The 19,265-nt window shown below is 53.8% G+C and overlaps 3 protein-coding genes across 5 annotated transcripts; 2 read left to right on the top strand and 1 right to left on the bottom strand.

Annotated features, from left to right (window-relative positions):
• Nucleotides 1-3,108: 3,108 nt before the first annotated feature.
• Prr30 (proline rich 30) lies at nt 3,109-4,687 on the top strand. Its single transcript, XM_042267104.2, has one exon. The coding sequence runs from the start codon at nt 3,235-3,237 to the stop codon at nt 4,438-4,440; it is 1,206 nt and encodes a 401-aa protein (XP_042123038.1). The 5' UTR covers nt 3,109-3,234; the 3' UTR covers nt 4,441-4,687.
• Nucleotides 4,688-5,630: 943 nt separating this feature from the next.
• Nucleotides 5,631-10,110, top strand: Preb (prolactin regulatory element binding). Of its 2 annotated transcripts, XM_006995537.4 has the most exons (9): nt 5,631-6,206; nt 6,748-6,937; nt 7,409-7,629; nt 7,810-7,890; nt 8,013-8,140; nt 8,296-8,469; nt 8,632-8,704; nt 8,879-9,038; nt 9,424-10,110. In XM_006995537.4, exons 1-9 carry the CDS (start codon nt 6,072-6,074, stop codon nt 9,516-9,518), a joined length of 1,257 nt encoding a protein of 418 aa, XP_006995599.1. In that variant the 5' UTR covers nt 5,631-6,071; the 3' UTR covers nt 9,519-10,110. The 2 variants fall into 2 exon arrangements, with proteins under 2 accessions (XP_006995599.1, XP_076414952.1); XM_076558837.1 differs by lacking the exons at nt 8,632-8,704; nt 8,879-9,038 and having other exon boundaries at nt 5,887-6,206; nt 8,013-8,208; nt 9,424-10,082.
• Nucleotides 10,061-15,168, bottom strand: Abhd1 (abhydrolase domain containing 1). 2 transcript variants are annotated; one of them, XM_076558835.1, is made up of 10 exons: nt 14,969-15,107; nt 14,080-14,298; nt 12,137-12,297; nt 11,644-11,826; nt 11,454-11,499; nt 11,181-11,293; nt 10,889-11,062; nt 10,708-10,756; nt 10,466-10,631; nt 10,061-10,340 (listed from the first exon to the last, which is right to left on the bottom strand). In XM_076558835.1, exons 2-10 carry the CDS (start codon nt 14,251-14,253, stop codon nt 10,132-10,134), a joined length of 1,275 nt encoding a protein of 424 aa, XP_076414950.1. In that variant the 5' UTR covers nt 14,254-14,298; nt 14,969-15,107; the 3' UTR covers nt 10,061-10,131. The 2 variants fall into 2 exon arrangements, with proteins under 2 accessions (XP_076414950.1, XP_006995598.1); XM_006995536.4 differs by lacking the exon at nt 14,080-14,298 and having other exon boundaries at nt 14,969-15,168.
• Nucleotides 15,169-19,265: the final 4,097 nt, after the last annotated feature.

Here is a 19,265-nt window from a genome sequence, read left to right as displayed (position 1 = left end):
GTGAAAATGCTTCAGGGCACCAAAAAGAAAAAAAGAGAGACAATAATAGATACTGGGGGCAGCAAGATGGCTCAGCAGGTAGACACATTTGCTGTGACGCTCGATGCCTCAGGTTTGATTCCCAGGACCTACATGGTGGAAGGAGGGAGTCAATTTGTCCTTCGACTTCCACGTGTGTGCTGTGTCGTGTGAGTGCCCATGCACAGGGCCTGGAGAGATGGCTCAGCAGTTAGGAACACCGGCTGTTCTTCCAGACGACCCGGGTTCAATTCCCAGTACCCACATAGAGGCTCACAACCATCTGTACATCCAGTCACAAGGGCTCCAATGCCTCTTCTAGCCTCTGAGGGCACCAGGCATGCAAACGGTGCACAGACATGCATGCAAGCAAAACACTCATACCCATAAAAATTTAAAAATAAAAACAGGGGCTGGAGAGATGTCTCAGCAGTTAAGAGCACTGGCTGCTCTTGCAGAGGTCCAACAACCACATGGTGGCTCATAAAAATAAAAATAAATTCAATAACAGAAACCAATTAAACAATGGGTCAAAGATTTGAATATAAACCACCTATAGGCACAGGAAAAGATTATGTAAAATTGGCTGGGGAGTTAGCTCAATTGATAACGTGTTTGCGTGTTTGCTTTGCAAGCATGGGACCCTGAGTTGGGTCCCCAGAACTCAGCAGGGGGGGGGGGGGGACACGACAGACAGGCAGATCACTCGAATTCATTGGTTGGTTGCCTAGATGAAGGAAATGAACTGACAAACCCCAGGCTCAGTGAGAGCTCCTGTCTAAAAAACTAAAGTGGAAAAGTAACTAGACAGACACCTGAGAGCAATCTCTAGCTTCCACATGCATACACACACATGTACATTAACTCACACACATGTATATACATACACATGAACACACACATACAGTGTTCAGAAAACAGCTAGGCTGGAGAGATGACTCTGTGGTTAAGAGCACTGGCTGCTCTTCCAGAGGACCTGGGTTCGACTCCCAGCACCCACATGGCAGCTCACAACTGTCTGTAACTCCAGTTCCAGGGGATTTGGCATCCTCACACAGACATATGTGCTGACAAAACCCCAATGCACATAAAACAAGTAAATAAATAAACAATTTAATAAAACAATAAGAAAAGAAAACAGCTAGGGGCCGAAATGATGCGCAGCAGTTAAGAGCACTGGCTGCTCTTGCGGAGGACCTGGATTGGAGTTCAGTTCCCAGCATCCATGTCAGGCAACTCACAACAGTCTTAAACTCTAGCTCTAGGGGATCCAACACCCTCTTCGGGCCTTCACAAGCACAAGAACACATATGACACACTTACACGGACAGAAACACATACATCTAAATAAACGAAATCCTTAAAAACAGCTATTAAAACATACAATGATATTCCAAGGATGGAAGAGTATGGAAGACAGCTTTCCTTAGAAAGCAAGTCAAGGAGGAAGCTGGAAGGCTCAGCAACCCCCCCCCTCCCCAGGAGTGATCATGAACATTAGAGGCGGAGCTAGGTTCATGGGTCTGCATCCAACAGTTCTGTCTACTTGATAATTGTACCAAAACAGCCGGGGGGGGGGGGGGGGGTGGTGGTGGTGGTGGTGGTGGCGCACGCCTTTAATCTCAGCTCTCGGGAGGCAGAGACAGGTGGATCTCTGTGAGTTGGAGGCCAGCCTGGTCTACAGACCTAGTTCTAGGACAGCCAGGGCTACAAAAAGAAACCCTGTCTCAAAAAACAAATGCAAGAGAGAGAGAGAGAGAGAGAGAGAGAGAGAGAGAGAGAGAGAGAGAAGGGGGAGAGGAGGGAGGGGGAGAGGGAGGGGGGAGATCCAGAGCATTGGGGGAGGGGGAGGACAGAATCTATGATGTCATTATCTGACCTCTGTGACATAGGCTTTTGATGCCAGAGAGCGCTGCTTCCAGGGAATGAGCCCCTCAGCTCCCACTGGGGGCGGCAACGCCGCCCCTTAGGCAAAGCTTCCGTCTCTTGGAGCCTTTTACCAGCTGGACCCCACTGTTGCTGCCCCTGGGTCTGATAATCACCTCAGCCAAGGCCAGGCTGAGCAAGAGGGACACCACTCTGAAGGGTGACAAGAGGCCAGGGGAGCCAGTATGCCAGGAAATCAGGATGCTTACAAAGTCTGTGTGTCGGGGTTAGAAGGACAAAACCCTGTTCCACAGAAGAGCTCTGGTTGAAAAAAAGGACGGAGGGTACCATTCAGACTGGAATTCTGGGTCAGAGTCTGTTTAAGGGGTCAGAGGCTGGAGGGGGGGGTGGGGTAGACGGACTGTTTTGTGACTCTGCTTTCTTTCTCTCCCAGGTCCCCTATTTGAAGAAGTGTCTTTGGAAACAGCGGAAGGAATCCACGTTGGTAAAAGTCACTGCCCAGTGTTCTCCATTCCTTTCCCGTCTTGATCCCTACGCCCTAAGCCGCCTCTTTTGACGCTATCCTATGCTCTATCCTTCCAATCTCCTCCACTTCTTTACCTTCTCTAGAACATCTTGCCCGACTTTCTGACCTCAAAGGTGACACACTGCTAGTGTCTTTGTTGTTATTTTGAGACAGACTCCCGTAACCCAGGCTGGCCTTGATCTCCTTGTGTCCCTGCTGGGATGAGAGGCTTGTGCTAGCATGCCACCTCTATGTGGTGTTGGGGATCAACCCCAGGACTTTATGCATGCTAGGCAAACACTCTACCAGCTGAACTACATCCAGAGATCTCACATCTAGGGTCTTGATGCGTTCACACTGGCACTGTGCACCTGAAGCCGAGTCCAGAAGTGGACCAACTCTTCCCCTGTCTTGACCTCTGTCTTCTTCTCTGCAGGTCCTACAGACGGTGTCTTCCTCCGGATTCTACCCACACAGTTGCAGCGGTCCCTTGGCTCCCAAGGGACAGCTCTCATTCCCCATTTCCCTGCGTCCCTAGCGAATGGCTAAGAAAAATTGAAGAGCCAAGCTTAGAGGCAGGCTCTGGACGGAGCCCGTCAAACGGAGCACTGTCAGAGTCAAGGGGAGCACTGTCAGAGTCAAGAGGAAGAGCTTCGCGCTCCCTTGGCCTGCTGCTGACGCCCCGCAGCAAAAGCCGCCGCCGCAGAAGGCAGTCTTGATCACCAGCCACAACTGGCCTCAGAGGTCCCCACACTGACTCCGTTTGGTCTCTAATCACTGGTCTTGTTGCCCCACCCACTTTTTTTTTTCCTGGATTCGAGGCAATGTTGCCTCAAAACAAGGACCACCAGGTGCTGTTACAGAACGCAGTGCCCCCAGGGTGTCCCCCCCAGGTCCTCTCCCAGTTTGTGGACTCCCGCCCATCCAACTTAGCGTCTCTCTCTCCCCATCTGACCCTCCCTCCTTCCCATCTACCTTTGCCCTCTCCCTCACAGGCCTACTTCCCCCTCTCGTTGCCCCAGTCCCGCTCTCCGGGGCCTCACTCGTACTCTTCCGACTCCAATTCTGACTTTGTCCCTCTTCCCTACGCTTCCTCTCTCCCAAGTCCCCCCACTTTCTTTGGCCAGAACTACCCTTGTCGCCCCTCTCCACACCCAGCCTCTCCCCACAACTACGGGCTGTGCCTCTCTCCTCCCCTTAGCAGTTCCTCCTCTCTTTCCCAGCTACAAAATTCCTCTCCTGGCTCTTGCCAGTCTCCCCCCCACCTCCAGGACCTTCACAATTCCACAGTCACCTCCCCCAGCCCCAGCTCACCATCTCGAGGAGGGGTTCCCAGTAACAAACAAACATGGCAGTGGCCTCAGTCCGGAAACACCAGGTCCCCTGGGGCGGCAGAGGGATGCATGGCAAGCAAGTTGGACCCTGCAGAATTCAAGGACCCAGAGGCCCTCGCCCGAGCGCTAGTGCTCCGTGTGGGGCACCGCAGAATTGCCCGAGACCTGCAGCTACTGTTTCTGCAGCGCCTCTGGCTAGGCACAACCGGCCAGGCTCCGGTCGTGGAGTACCCCATTTGTCTAGCGTGCCTCCAGCCCCGCACCCCGTCTTGCCCCACCCCCAAGCACAAGACTGGGCCGAGGCTGCTTGCCTTCCCTCAACTACTGCCCTGTGCCGAGGGCCAGGAATCGGGGCCTCTCCGCTTAGGCATTGGCTTCGGCCTCCGCTTGCCTCGGGGCCAGGCCAAGGCCTTGCATCTGCTACCAGAAAAAAAGCGGCAGGAAGCAAGGCGTCCAGGAGAGGTCCTCCGGAGCCAAACGCCTGCAACCCAGGCACCAGCAGCTCAAGTCACAGGCACCCTCTCCCGGGACGAGAGCCTCAGGTCTGCAGGCCTCCAGTCAACAAAATCCAACCAGTGTTTCAGGTCTCCACCTCAGGCACCAAGACGGGTCACTGTCTCCCCAAAGCCCTGGTCGGGTCCTGTCCCAAGGAGGTCTGTGTCTCCAGAATCTATTCTCCAAAAGCTGCCATCTTAATTCCAGAGCAACGGAGACCCTCTGGAACACCCCCTTCAAACCCCACCCTCTCTACCAGGACTTCTCAGACCTTGGGAAGTCACAGGAACACCTTGAAGGGCTGGCTGGCCGGAGGCCAGGTGTGTTCTCCGGCCTTGAACCCTGGGAACCCCTTGTGGAGCCTGCTCTCCCCTGGTTGAAGAGGACCAGAGGCACCCAATGCCCTCATTCAGCCTTCAGTGTAGCCAATAAAGCCTAAGCCTGAGAATCTTGTTTGTGCCCTACTGTGCTCACAGGATGGGATCACTGGCTAAAGGATAAGGCCGGTCCCCAGCAAGGCTGGACAAGGACACCAAGTGCCATATACCCCGGTTCCTGAGGTGCTTAGGGACCTCTGCAAGGCCCTTCTCCGGTTTAATTCAAGTCTGTGGACAGATCATTGGAATCAAAGATCAGGCCACTGGGCCCATTCCTCAGGGGATGATAGCCTGGGTTGACACGCAGCAGCCCACTTTTAAAGACATTGCTAGTAACTCATTCACAGGGAAACACAGGAATCCATGGACAGACCAGAAAGGCTCCCTCAGAAGGATGAGGTGCGGGGGTGGGGGTGGGGGTGAACTGGAGAGATGGGTGCAGGGGATAGGGTGTGTGTGGGGGAACTAGAGAGATGGCTGAGTGGTTAAGAACACTAGCTGCCCTTCCGGCGGATTCAGGTTCAATTCCCAGCACCCACATAGCAGCTCACAACTGTAACCCCAGTTCCAGGGGATCCAACGCCCTCTTCTGGCTTCAGTGGGCACCTGCAAGAAGCACGCGCGGGGGGGGGGGGGGGCGCACACACACACCACACCACACACGCATGCATGCACAAGAGAGACAGAGATAGAGTAAAATAAAACAACTTTAAGAAGGAGTGGGAGTGAGGTACCAGGCACAGAACACAGAAGACACCTGCCGAGGAGCAACCGCCACCCATAACTTCTCTGTTCCAGAAGCGGGTGTCAAGCCACGAGAAAGAGCCCTGCGGAGGGTGCTATCAAAGCGGGGTGGGGGGTGACTTCTTCATCTTAGGATATTAGGAAGCGGTGGATCTGATTTAAAGCCAGCTTTGTTTTGGAGTCCCTGCCCTCGCTGTGCCCTGGGAGAAACCACTTCCTCTCCGGAGTAACACATAAACGGTTCCGGCTTCCACGAGTCCGTGCCTCCCTCCCGCAGTGGGGACCGTCCCAATTCGAGAACCTTTTCGTTCAAGGTTTACCGATCTTCAGCTATCCCTTCCAGCCCCACGCCCCACACAAAGATGGCAGACCCGCCGTCACTCGGGGCTCGGAACCGGATCCGATGCCAGGGTTCCGTGGCAGCACGTCCCGCTCGCCCTAGTGCTGACGCGGATTGGCGTCCCGCGCCTGCGCGGAGAGGGGCCCCAGGAGCGCGGCGCCTGCGCACTGCGCGTCTGCGAGCCCCAGTCCAGACAGTTGTGCGAGCGCAGAGCGGAGAGACCTGCGGTGGTTTGAGTGGTGGCCAGAACGCCGCACTGAGCGGGGTCCATCAGCCTTCCCGCCGGCGGCGGCACCGGGCTCGGCAGCAGTGGAAGGCGGGGCGCGGCATGTCGCGGGTTCCGCGGGACCGGCAGTGAACGCGCGTGCGGGATGGGCCGGCGCCGGGGTGTGGAGCTCTACCGGGCCCCGTTCCCGTTGTACGCGCTCCGGGTGGACCCCAAGACCGGGCTGCTCATCGCTGCGGGCGGAGGAGGCGCCGCCAAGACCGGCATAAAGAATGGCGTGGTGAGAACGCAGGGTCCCCGGGGAACAGGTCATGCCGTGGCCGGGGGCGATTCCGGGGTGGCTGGGGGGTGGTGGGGTGAGGGATGCAGGGGTGGACTGTACCCCTGCTTTGGGCCCTGCCCATTTCTAGTGGGAAAACCCCGCGTAGACGCCTGGGTGCCGGTTTCAACCTGAGAAAGAGTGGGTGAGGCGTCCCAAAACAAACTGGAAGCTGTGCGGGTCTGTGAAGGCAGGGCTGCCTACCACGCAGGACCACGGAAGCTGGTCCAGGGCTCTTATTCTGCCCTTTTCCGGGAAGGCACATTGTCTTGTCTGCCTTCAAGCGGCTCGAGCCAGGACTCCTTTCTTTCTGTAAACTGGACCTAGTAATCTAAGCCCTGCTTGCTGTACGAATTGGGGAAGCTCCGCTAAGAACACAAAGCTCTCTAGACAACAATCCCCATGAGCTAGAGATGCGGGAAGCCAAGGAATACGACTAAGACCGGGACTCGATGTGACTTCCGGGCTCGCCTGAACTTTGCTCCTCTCGGTTTCCTTTCAGCACTTTCTGCAGCTAGAGCAAATCAATGGGTGCCTGAGCGCCTCCTTGCTGCACTCTCATGACACGGAGACACGGGCCACTATGAACCTGGCACTGGCCGGTGACATCCTTGCTGCTGGACAGGATGCCCGATGTCAGCTTCTGCGATTCCAGGTCCATCAACAGAAGAGCAATAAAGCCGAGAAGTCAAGTGAGGAGCTTTGGGGAAAAAAAATCACTCTGATCTTGGTCTCTAAAGAAGAGAGATTGGATGTGGGGTTGTGGTAGCACCCCCACGCTCTCTGTGCTCTCAGTAGAGGAGGACCGGTACTAGTTAATGCAGAAGCCTGGATTCAGCTAGGTTGTGGTGGTTCAGTCTCAGTGCTTAGGAGTGATATTTAGTAAAAGGATATTTAAGGCTAACCTAGGGTACATAGCAAATCCCTGTCCTAAAAACAAACAACCAACCCTGGGGGCAGGTCAGGTCAGAGCTGCGCCTTTAATCCCAGCACTGGGGAGGCAGAGGCAGGTGGATCTCTGTGAGTTTGAGGCCAGCCTGGTCTACAAAGCGAGTTCCAGGACAGCCAGGACTGTTACACAGAGAAACCCTGTCTCAAAAAACAAACAAACAAACAAAAAACCAAAGAAGCCTGGAAAATCCCGGCCAATGTTCACGTTGCAGGTTCCAAGGAGCAGGGACCTCGACAGAGGAAGGGGGCCGCTCCAGCGGAGAAGAAGCCAGCAGCAGAAGCTCACCGAGAGGGGGTTGAACTCAAAGTAAAGAATTTGGAGGCAGTCCAGACAGACTTCAGCACTGAGCCGCTGCAGAAAGTTGTACGCTTCAACCACGACAATACCCTGCTCGCCACGGGAGGGACTGATGGCCACGTCCGTGTCTGGAAGGTATGGTTTTAGGGGCTCAAGGGAGGTGAATGCCAGCTGCAGTCACAACACCAGAATTGTGAGACTTCGAATGTGCATTCTGGGAAGCTTGTGAGTGGCCATTTAGGATGAGAGAGATGGGGATCATAGTGTTCTTGCTATGTCCCGTCTGAACCGGCTGTGATACTGGCTTGGCTGCAGGTACCTAGCCTGGAGAAAGTTCTGGATTTCAAAGCGCATGAAGGGGAGATTGGAGATTTGGCGTTGGGTCCTGATGGCAAGGTAAGGAGGTGGGGGCGTGGGATGCGAGTGCAGAAAAGGGGGTGGGAGGGGCCTCTTACGCTGCTTGCCTAGGAAAGAAGATGTCCTAACTGTCCATCTTTGGAATCTTTACCCCTGCCCAGCTGGTCACTGTGGGCTGGGACCTGAAGGCCTCCGTGTGGCAGAAAGGCCAGTTAGTGACGCAGCTGCATTGGCAAGAGAATGGACCCACCTCTTCTTCCAGCACACCGTACCGCTACCAGGCCTGCAGGTGTGAAGACCACGGGGGAAGTGGGCGGAGACCGGAGCGGGCTGGGGATGGCTGTAGCCCCGTGGGAGGTGGTCTCAGGGGTGACCAGGGTACAAGAACTCACAGACCCTCGAGGGCTGGCAGGAACTGAAGAGCCTTCTCTGCCCGGCCTCCAGATTTGGGCAGGTTCCAGATCAGCCTGGCGGGCTGCGGCTCTTCACGGTGCAGATCCCCCACAAGCGCCTGCGCCAGCCCCCACCCTGCTACCTCACAGCCTGGGACAGCTCCTCGTACTTGCCGCTTCGGACCCGGTCCTGTGGCCATGAAGTCATCTCCTGCCTCAGTGTCAGGTGTGAGACGTTGCCGCTTAGCCGGGGAGGAGGGTGGGTGCTTGAGGGAGCTCGGGAGCTTGGGAGCGAGCCCCTGCCTTAGTCTCCTGAGGGACCCGCTGTCGGGTGAGGGGGTTTCTGCGCCAGCTTCCAGAACAATGAATACTTTGTTGTGTGTTACAGTGAATCGGGTACCTTCCTAGGCCTAGGCACGGTCACCGGCTCTGTCGCCATCTACATAGCTTTCTCTCTCCAGGTAATGGGTAGAGGTCGGCACCACCTCACTGGAGGGCTGCAGGCTTGCTCTACCCTGAGTGTACAGGAGGGAGTTTGGCCCAGTCCATAGGGGAGGCCTGCTGGGGCTGTGAAACATGTGTCCCCCATGGGAGCCTCCAACCGGGCTTCCCTCGCCTGTTCTCTCCTCCTCCAGCGCCTCTATTACGTGAAGGAGGCCCATGGCATTGTGGTGACCGATGTGGCCTTTCTGCCTGAGAAGGGCTGTGGTCCAGAGCTTCTTGGGCCCCATGAAACTGCTCTTTTCTCTGTGGCCGTGGATAGTCGTTGTCAGCTGCACCTGCTGCCCTCACGGCGTGAGTCACTGTTGGGCTGTGTGTGTGGGGGGGTACCGCTTCATCTTTAGTGTAGCAGAGATTAACCCCTGGAAGGCGGACTGTTTGTGGCCACCCGTCCGCCCCTGCTTGAATGGCAGGGGTTAAGGGCTCTGGTCTTTTTTTTTTTTTTTTTTTTTTTTTTTTGGTTTTTCGAGACAGGGTTTCTCTGTGTAGCTTTGCGCCTTTCCTGGGACTCACTTGGTAGCCCAGGCTGGCCTCGAACTCACAGAGATCTGCCTGCTTCTGCCTCCCGAGTGCTGGGATTAAAGGCGTGCGCCACCACCGCCCACCTGGCAAGGGCTCTGGTCTTAAGTGGCTCCGAGGCCGCTCTGCCGACTCACTTCTCCCCTTATCCCACCCTCAGGGAGCGTTCCTGTATGGCTCCTGCTCCTGATGTGTGTCGGCCTTATTATTGTGACCATCCTGCTGCTCCAGAGTGCCTTTCCAGGTTTCCTTTAGCCTCGATGAGCGGTGGGAATCAGGCTTGGACACTGCTGCCTCCCAGAGCAGAATCACCGAGGTCCGCAGCTGAGGCCACCTCGGACGAGACTGATGGGGACCTGCCTGTCCCTCAGCTAAAGCTTGCCCGTGGCCCCGCATCACTCTGCACTCGTCACCTGTGGATCCATTTAGGACAGTGCGGTCCGAAGCCCAGGGCACACTACCTGCCTCGTTCCCTCGTTCCCTCCCAGGGCTCCAGAGTCGAGCTCTTCCTTCTCTAGAAATATGTGAAGATGCCCAGGAGCCTGGAGGCGTTGCGATCCTTCTTACAGAAACCGTCTCTCCTCCTCCCCTTAAAGCCATTACACGAGGTCCTGGGCTTTGGCTGAGACAGTCTGGGCTGGCACTCGCTGTTAGGGCGGGAAGAGGCGAAGGAAGACTCAGGTAGCAGTGGTCTGTGGGCTCCGGTGGGTAGCACCAAGCCAGCCAGGCCACACCCACAGTAAGCTCCTGGATGCTCTCCTCCAGCCCGAGGAGAAGGGAAAGTGACCCTCAGCTCATTAGGCGGGAAGAGTTGATATTTAATAAACAAACAAAGATTGAACCGAGACCCCCCCCCCCAGCTCTCTTGTCAGCTCTTTCCCTCTTCGGGAGCGAGCCCCCCCTGACCAGGCAGCTCCACCAAGTGCTGGAAGACGGCTCGGGCATACTGGTGTAGAACACGGTTCATGTAGCCGTGTCGCCGGGGTAGCAGCCCTTCCAGGAAGCCAATGTGGCCGCCCCGAGCTGTGATGAGCAGGGCGACCCAGGGAGATTTCTGAGCGGCCTGCAGAGGGAGGGCTGGGGGAGGGGGGGGGTCAGAGAGGTCAGGAGGCTGCCCTGTAATGAGAACCCCGGGCTCATACCTCAGTTACAACCCACATCTGCGGTTCACCAGCCTTGGGGTCCTAGTGGAAGCCACTCACCACGGGCTGGGGAGAAGGGGTCGTCGGCTGCATTGAGGCAAAGGACGGGGGTGTGGATGGCGTCTACCTTGGTTCTTGGGCTTGAGGCTTGGTAATAGGCCGCGCAGTCTTTATACCCGAAAGCCACAGCTGTGTAGCGCTCATCCAGCTGGCGGATTGTGCGAGCCTGTGTAGGGGAGGCACGTGATAGTAGAAGACAGGAGACCGACCGACACTAGGAAAGGGGGACGGTTGAAAAATACCTTTATTGCAAAGTCTACATCCAACACCTTTTCAATCGTCTTTCTGTTCCTGGAAGAGAAAACATCGGGGTTTGGACTCCCTAACTCCGAGCTCACAGCGTCTGTCTTCGTACCTCATCAAGAAAGCCCCATGTGGATCTGACCCAAGCGCTGGCAGAGCCTGGCACGTCCGCTGTCCTACCTGGCCACGAGGCGGCAGAGGCCGGCAGTGAGGGGCTGGTTGAAGAGGAGTGAGTTGAGCGGTGTCTCCAACGAGTCAACGGTCTCAAAGGAATCCCAGCACGCAGACATGGTCAGCCCGGCCGCCAACCCTCCCGCCTTCCCGGTCCGTGCCAGGTAGTTCAGCACCAGTATCCTGGGAAAGTGGATGAAAAGGCCATGAGGAAGTGTTGGCATGAGTGAATCGGGGCAGAAGAGAAGGGAAGGAGAAGAGGAACAGCTGGGTCTTTGGAATAAACCCAGGCAACTATTACCCTCCAAACGAGATGCCCACAGCCAGCAGTGGGGCTTGGGAGTAGCGGCGCTTTATGTGCTTCACGACCATTTCTAGATCTTCAGTGTTGCTGGCACAGTACGCCCTGTGAGTCTGAGGGCAAACCGGGTCATTGGCCAGGGAGGGAGGCCCTTGAGAAGGGAATCAAGGAAGGGCTCAGGAGGGAGTGTGGAAGGGGAGGTAAGTGGGTAGAGCCCCAGGGGCGTGCTCCAGGGAGCAGGTGCAGGGCCACCACAGGAAGGAGGGTACTCACCAGCAGTTCTTCCCCTCGGCAGCCACGGTTATTAAACACAACAGCCCTGGGGCAACACAGGTACGTGAGCCAGACCCTCCCAGGAAGACCCTCCCCTTTGGTGGTCTCCAGAAAGGCCCCCGCCGCCGGAGAGGACTGTATCAGGGTCAGACCCACTTTTCCCTTCCCAAGTTCTGTACCCCATCCTTACCGATAACCGTCTTTCAAAGCTTGGTCAACTAGGTGTAAGATGTATGACTCCTGGCTACTGCCGCTGATGCCTGGAAGCAGCAATACTATGGGCTGGGTCGTGGGGTCCCGGGCGGGACTGGTCTTAGGCTGCGCAGCCCAGTCGAGAAGGAATTGGCCTCCATCTGGGGTCTGGAGGACTTCGCTGGGGTTTAAGAGAGATGAGTACTATCAGGAATTGGACTTCAAAGGTCTACCCTCCGGCTCACCCACAAGCTCTGCAGCTCGTCATGGGTATGCTTTGAAGGCATGCTTTATGGAAAACAGTAAGGCTGACCATAGAGAATGGATGCATAAACTACTAAGCTTGTGTAGGTGCCAAGTAGCGAGTCTTTCCATATGCCCAATCTCAACATGCTCAGATCAACACACTTTAGGGCAAAGATGGCCTTTGTTAAAAGAGGTGGATCAGTTTCCCCTAGAAACTGGCAGCCTCGTGTTCTGAGCGTCCTTACCTCTGGTAGTGGACATCAGGATGAGACTGCAGGAGGACTCGAAAGATCGTTTGTAGCCGTCCCTCAAAACACCACGGTGTGGGGTAGAAAGTCTCCGCAGTGACTGGACAGTGTTGCTCCAGGAAGGCCAGAAACTGGGGCCCAGCCACCAGACGAGGCCTCTGTAACCACACAACACAATTGGCCTCTTTTTCTCATCCCAGGCACTGGAGGGTGAGGGATCTCTTCCCCAGAGCCCATCCTTAAGGACACTGCTTTGCCACAGTGAAGGGTCCAGAATAACTCGGACTGGAATGGCCAGGGTCCCCTTAAATAATACATACAGTCATGTAGTGCCCCAGAGCACCCCAGTCCTAAAGTGTACCTCCAGAACTGACTCTGAAAAGGGAACTCCTGCAGCTGACTGGGTACTGACTCCCTCACTCAGCCTGTCCCCTCAAATCTGTGGGAGAACAGATAATATCAACTGCTCAGTTGACCCCCTACAGAAAGGACTGTGGTCCTCTGGGTGGTTAGTTGGAGTTTGGGTCTTTTTTTTTTTTTTTAATGATTTGATTTGATTTTAATTATGTGCCTCTGTTTGTGGGTGTGTGTACACAGATGCAGATCTTGCCTGGGGCTTCTAGAAGAGGGTGTCAGTTCCTCTGGAGCTGGAGTTACAGGCAGTTGAGAGTGCCACAGCATGGATGCTGGGAAACAAACTGTGATCGCAGGGGCAGTGCTCTTCAGGGCCGAGACATCTCCAGCCCAGGGTGGCCTTGAACTCACCCTGATCCTCCTGCCTCTGTGCTGGGCTTGTGTCACCAGGCTCTGCTGGTTGGGATTCTTGACCAGGCAAGGAAATGTCAGTACCATTCAATCTGTGACCCTCACATTGTAGTCGATCCAAATGCATCTCCCTGAGGCTTGCTCTGGTCAGTCTGGCTCTTCCTGTGCCCCACTGTTTTTTTAGCACCCCAATGTCTACATAGTTCTGCCCTAATGTGAGTGTGCTCAGTGCTGAAGGGCTGCTTTCCCAAGGGCACCTCATATTCTCTTGTGGATCCCCAGTTCTTAGGCTGTGCTGTGCAGGAGGAAGCGTCCTAATGTGAACAAGTATTTCCTTTCTTCGTGCCAACTAGGGGAAAGGGGACAGAGATGGGATAATAGGAATAAAGGAGGTCAGTGGGCATGAAGCCCTGACTCTCAGCCTCTGCCTGGTTCTGCATAAACACGGAGTAAATGAGAGGGCCTGGCCTCACAGACTTAAGAAGAGCATGCCGAACGAAATCAGAGGACTCTAACGTTAAAGACTGAAATTGAAGGGCTGGGGTATAGTTAGCTCAGTGGTGGGTGCTACATTCAATCTCCAGCATTGGGAGAGTACATTTTTTTAATCATAAATGGCATTTCTAAGTAATTTAATCAGATCTTGTCTTATCTACAGTCCTGCTACTCAAAAGGGGCTAGGCAAATGACACAGTAAAGAGGCCCAGTGCATCCTGTGACTTGGACCCTGGTCCTCAACCCTGGAATAACAATGAAATCACCGCTATAATGCAGACTAATCCCAACCTTATTCGATAAGACAGAAGTAAAGAAATGATAACTCTCATAGGTTAATTGGTCTGCCCGAAGATGGAGCAAACCAGGGCAAAGTGGAACTGATAGCTATGATAGCAACAAAATAATTTTGTAGGTAAAATGGTTGAATGCTAATTGCATTCCAGGTGTTGTGCTAATAAGTAAGCATTTTATGTGATTTTAAAACTTTTATTTTTTACTATTTATATTTTAGATTTATTGTTATTTACTATGTGTGAGTGTTTGCCTACGTGAATGTGTGTGTACCACCTATATGCCTGGTGCCCCTGGAACCCAGAGAGGGTTACAGACAGTTGGGAACTGGGAGTGCCATGTAGGTGCCAGGAACTGAGCCTGGGTGCCCTCAACCACTGAAATACCTCTTTACTCCCGATTTCCATTACTTTGATTTCCCAGTGTCCACAATGGTTCTCTGTGCTCTGAGACAGGTCCCATGACCCCTGTATGGGCACAGGACCTTGCTGTGTTGCCGGGTGCCCAGGATGGCTCAAAACTCTTGGGCTCAAGTGATCTTCTTGTCTCGGCCTTCCCATTAGCCAAGACTGAGCGTTTAACTCCCATAGATCTTTTTAAAGAAGCTGAATCAATAGGTTTCTTGTTAGACTCATTTACCTAAATAGATTTTAATGAGATTAAAAACGTTACCTTTCCTGGGATATGTAGATTATGTATCTTATCTACATTTCAGTTGAGAAAATATCCAAATTGGTCAAAAACAACCTGTTAAGACTTCCCCAGCACGGTATACACAAAGAGTCTAGCACTTCAAACAGGGCTGAGTGTGTAGGGGTAGAATTATCCATCTGTCCTAGGCTTGGCAGGAACCTCAGTCAGTCCTCAAGGAGGCCCCGCTAAATTGATGGACTGGTGCCATAACCACACAGGCATCCGTCCCATTATTCTGTGCAGCTAGCGAACGCAGCCTGCATATTTTAGCTAGGCCACCTAAAAAAGGAAAGCAGAAAGCGCAGATCTCTGACACTCGAGGGATACCCTCCACCCCACCTTTGTCCAAAGGTCAGGACGAGGGGCTCACCCTTCCTGTGCCTCAAAGACCCAGCTGGCAGGGGAAGATTCCGAGAATCTGAAGAGGCAGAACCGGCTCTCCAGTAGGTCATAATAGCAAAATTCACTTGGCGCGGAGAGAACCAACTACCCTCTCAGAAAGGGCTGGAGCCCAGGCCGAAGACTAACCCCCATACACTCCAGAACCCCAAGCACGCCGGCCAGAGCTCAGCCCTCACCCACCTGGGGCACACATGCCCAGTAGTAGCCCAAGTAGAGAGCAACGCCAAGAGCCAGGAGCAGAGAGAAGGTGTCTGACCAGGCGCCGTGCTGCGGGATCGGGGAGGAACTCAGCATCTTGGTTATGTGGGGGTATTCCATTTCCCGAGCTCCCGGCTGGCTCCAGCCCCTGAACTTTGACTCTTCCGCTTGCGGTTTGTCGTGGCCCCGCCTCTTGCACGCCATTGGCAGGCCTCTGCGGGTCCCGCCCACCCTCGGCCCCGCCCACCGCCAGTTCCCAGGCGCGGGGCAGCGTTTGGGAGTCAGGCGAACCTCACCAACCCGAGCGGCTCTGACCCCGTCGCCCACGCCCCTCCGCTCCTCCCGCTTCTCCTTGGAGGTGAAAAGCACTGCAGCCCCAGGGCGAGCAGCGCCCCCGCATCTGCCATCTTGGTGCGTGCTGTCCCTGGACGGCCAAGGCTGAGTCAGGCAGGCGGCCTGGGAAGGTTCCGCAGCCCCTCCCGTGAGAATATTCTGCCCAGTCACAGTGCAGCCGTTCACCGTGACCCTCACACACTGGGCACAGGCACTGCCCAATAAGTTGTTACACACTCAGGTTTCAGCCGCTCGGTGGCGATACTCTGCTCCCTCGGTTAAGTGTCTCTGCGTTGTCTCTTACAATCCCCGCCAACAGAAAGGGTGCAACAGATGATTTGCTCATCACCTCTGTTCCAGACACTGGATGTAAATGTCCCAGGGATCCTGACCCTGTTTTCACTGGGGTGTTTGAACAGGGACTGTGTTTCCACTCTGGACTGGAATCATCCACCAGCTGTACCACACTCCTGGTCTAGGGAACAGCCAAGGCATGGATGTATCAACGTATGTAATGCAAAAATCTCTCCATGAGATTTGAACGTTGAACTCTTAAGGACAGGAAATGGTACTAGAAAAAGGAAGTACTCCCTGCTGCTGTGTGGGAGCAGATGAGAATATGACGGCCCAAACGTCAATGGAGAAAGGCAGAAAAATGAGTAGGAGTTTGCCAGGCAAGAATGCTAGCTCGGGATAAGTGAAAATCTGGAGCCAGAAGGAATGTGTGGCTGAGCGTGTGGGTGATGAAGGACCAGGTGCTGAGCAGCTTCCTGAGGGCAGAGGGAACCCATCAAAGGGCTCAGGAAGAGAGCAGCCAGAGCGAGATGTTTTAGAAGAAACCCACGGGGTACTTAGAGTAAAGACAGAAGTAAAGGGGCCACTTGGGCGCTGTTAAGAGCACTCGGGCCCAGAAAACAGGGGCACAGCCAGGGAGACAACTGAGCTTCAGGATAGACGGCAGGGTCGGCAGGACTCTTCAGTGTGGGGTCAGCAGGACTCTTCAGTGCGGTGGAGACGAGGCCGAGGAGATCTGGGGATGACTCTCGGGTTCCCCGACTGCACAGATACAGGCAAGTCTATCCCCGGGGTGGGGAGGCCAGAGGAGGGAGAGGAGGCTAGAAGAGGAAGAGAGTGCATTCAGATTCAGACGTGTTGGGCTGGAATGCTGGTCCGTGTTCCGTTTTCTTAGACTCTGAACCTCTCTATCTGCACCCATTAGTCAGAAGCTGGCAGCTCAGGCTATGTACCTCTCCCCTGAAACCCAGAGCCCGTCTCTCGAGCAACTAAGGGCAGCCTCTGCGCCAGAGCCAGATGATTGAATCCCCAGTGATTGAATCTGGTTCATCCGAGCCCTGCCCCTGCCTGTCTTTTCCTCAGAAAAAGACCATGGATCATGCTTGCCCTTTGCTCCTGTCTGCCTTCCAAAGGACACTGGTGCTTCCCCCTTGGGACTGTGCATGGCTTGTCTGGCCTTTTGTCTCCAAGGTAACTGAACATCATTAAACTTTTCTTTTAAAAGCATTGACTCCTTCAGTGCCAGCACCCAACCACAAAACCCAGACGCAGACGCAGGCGCAGATCAGTAGGATGTTCAGTTCCTGAGCTCTGGGCCTTGTAGACTAGAGTTAGAGATCTTGGAGTCATTCCCATTTAGCTGGGTTGGGGTGGCTTTTTGTCTTTTTTATTTTGCTTTTGAGACAGGGTCCCACTGTGTATCCCTGACTGGCCCAGTAACTGATATGTAGACCAGGCTGGCCTTGAGCTTGAAGTGATTCTCCTGTCTCTGCCTAAGTGCTGGGGTTACAAGTGTAAACCACCGGCTCATCAGCATTTAGATGGTGAATTCATTGTTGAGTTGATTTTAAAAAATTACTGCAACCTGGATGTTCTGGACGAAAGAATCAAGATGTCATGAGGGTGGGTTCCTTGGGGGTCTGTGTGTGCGTCTCTCATCATTTCTGAGGGTTGGTTGGTAATCTTCAGTGTCCACAGGCACTCTGATCTCTGTGTCTATCGTCACATGGTGATCCCACAACAAAATACTGCAGACTGGACAGGTTTTAAAGATTTGTTTTTTTCTGTGTGTTTGTCCATGTGTGTTTGTGGGGGTGCGTGTGAGCACAGGTGCCTGAGGATGTGAAAGGAGGGTGTTAGATCCCCTGGAGCTGGAATCTCAGGGTGTTGTGAGCCACCAGACATGGGTGCTGGGAACCAAACGTGGGTCCTCTGTACGAGCACACTGTGCCCTCTCCACCACTCAGCCCAACTCTCTAGCCCTATGTTGGACAATTTATAAGCAATAAAGATTTGTTGCTCACAGTTTTGGAGTGTGAGAAGTCTGAGATCAGGTGCTAACAGCCCTTAGTGTCTGGTCATGACCTCTTCTTCATTTTTTTCTTTTGGTTTTTCAAGACAGGGTTTCTCTGTGTAGCTTTGCACTTTTCCTGGAACTCGCTTTGGAGACCAGGCTGGCTTCGAACTCACAGAGATCCACCTGCCTCTGCCTCCCGAGTGCTGGGATTAAAGGCGTGCGCCACCACCGCCCGGCGACCTGCTCTTCATAAATGATGCCATTCAAGCGTCCTGACATGGTGGAAAGAACAGGCGGGAAAGACAGCAAAAGGTACAAATGATCCTCAGCTTCTCCCATAAGGGCATTAATCCACGTGCAGGGGCAGAACCCTTGACTTAATCATGTCCCCAAAGTCCCTACCACTTAGCACCACAACAACGGTAAGTCTCAAGACATTAATTTTGGGGGACACTTCAGGCCATGGCAGTGTTATTCCTGTGAGTGTTCAAATTTTTCTCTCTAGCCATGGACACCAGTCACATGGGATTATGTACTCCAGCATGACTTCATCTAAACTAATCACATCTGCCATTACCCTATTTCCAAATGTGATGGAATTCAGAAGTTCTGGGGGTTACAGCTTCAACAGGTGAGCATTTGGAAAACACAACTGAACCCCTGACTGTTATGGAATAATCATTTTGTACACTGTGAAGATGTGTCTTTGCCAAGGCACCTTCCAATTGGTTTAATAAAAGAGCTGATTGGCTGGTAGCTAGGCAGGAGGTATAGGTGGGACAGCCAGACATGGAGGACCCCAGGAAGAAGAAGGGTTGAGTCTGGAAAGTCATGAGGAGGCTTGGAGAGAAGCAAGATGAACTTGCCGTACTGAAAAAACATACCGCCATGTGGCAGTGCATAAATTAGAAATATGGGTTAATTTAAAATGTAAGAGCTAGTTAGTAACAAGCCCGAGCTACTGACCAGGCATTTATAATCAATAATAAGTCTCAGTGTGGTTATTGGGGAGTGGCTCCTGGGACACAGAGACACTCCTCCTACACCTGACAGGTAATGATGGAAGTTACATGAACAGATGAACACATAAGCAAATGGAGAGGAAGGAGGGACTTCCAAGGAACACCAGTGCGCGCAGAGAACTGAGACCAACCAACCAGACAGGGAGGAACAGCATGGCAGAAACCAGTGGACACAGAGCCAAGCTAACCTTGCCCAACAGCGCCCCCCACAGGAAGGATAGTCTGGGTGGCTTATGGCTGTGATGACTGCTGACCAAAGGTTCTGATGGAACTGAAGGAGGCTGAAGATCCTGATGCATGAGATTTAAAAAAAAAAAAAACTAAGTCCATGGGCCAGTGCACCCAGAGCTTAGGTAGAAGCACTCACCACTGGGATAAAGGTAGGTGACACTCCATTTTGATCTTAAGCTGTGGCCATAGAACTGCCATATCTATGCTGGCAAACTGCCGTTCCTGTGGCATTGGTTTCTCCTGACACACGGCCCCGTCTGCCTCTCCTCTCCTCTCCTCCACGATGCGCATGTTCACAGTGACACACTGACCCCTCCCCTGGAATCTCAGCCTTAACAACTTGAGGAGAGCTTGTTCGGATGTCTTGATACATTTAACCTGT

The sequence above is a fragment of the Peromyscus maniculatus genome, chromosome 22 (assembly GCF_049852395.1).
Source record: "Peromyscus maniculatus bairdii isolate BWxNUB_F1_BW_parent chromosome 22, HU_Pman_BW_mat_3.1, whole genome shotgun sequence".
Taxonomy (NCBI): Eukaryota; Metazoa; Chordata; class Mammalia; order Rodentia; family Cricetidae; genus Peromyscus; species Peromyscus maniculatus.
The sequence above is the reverse complement of the archived record's forward strand: the minus strand, read 5'-3'. Positions and strand labels throughout refer to the sequence as shown.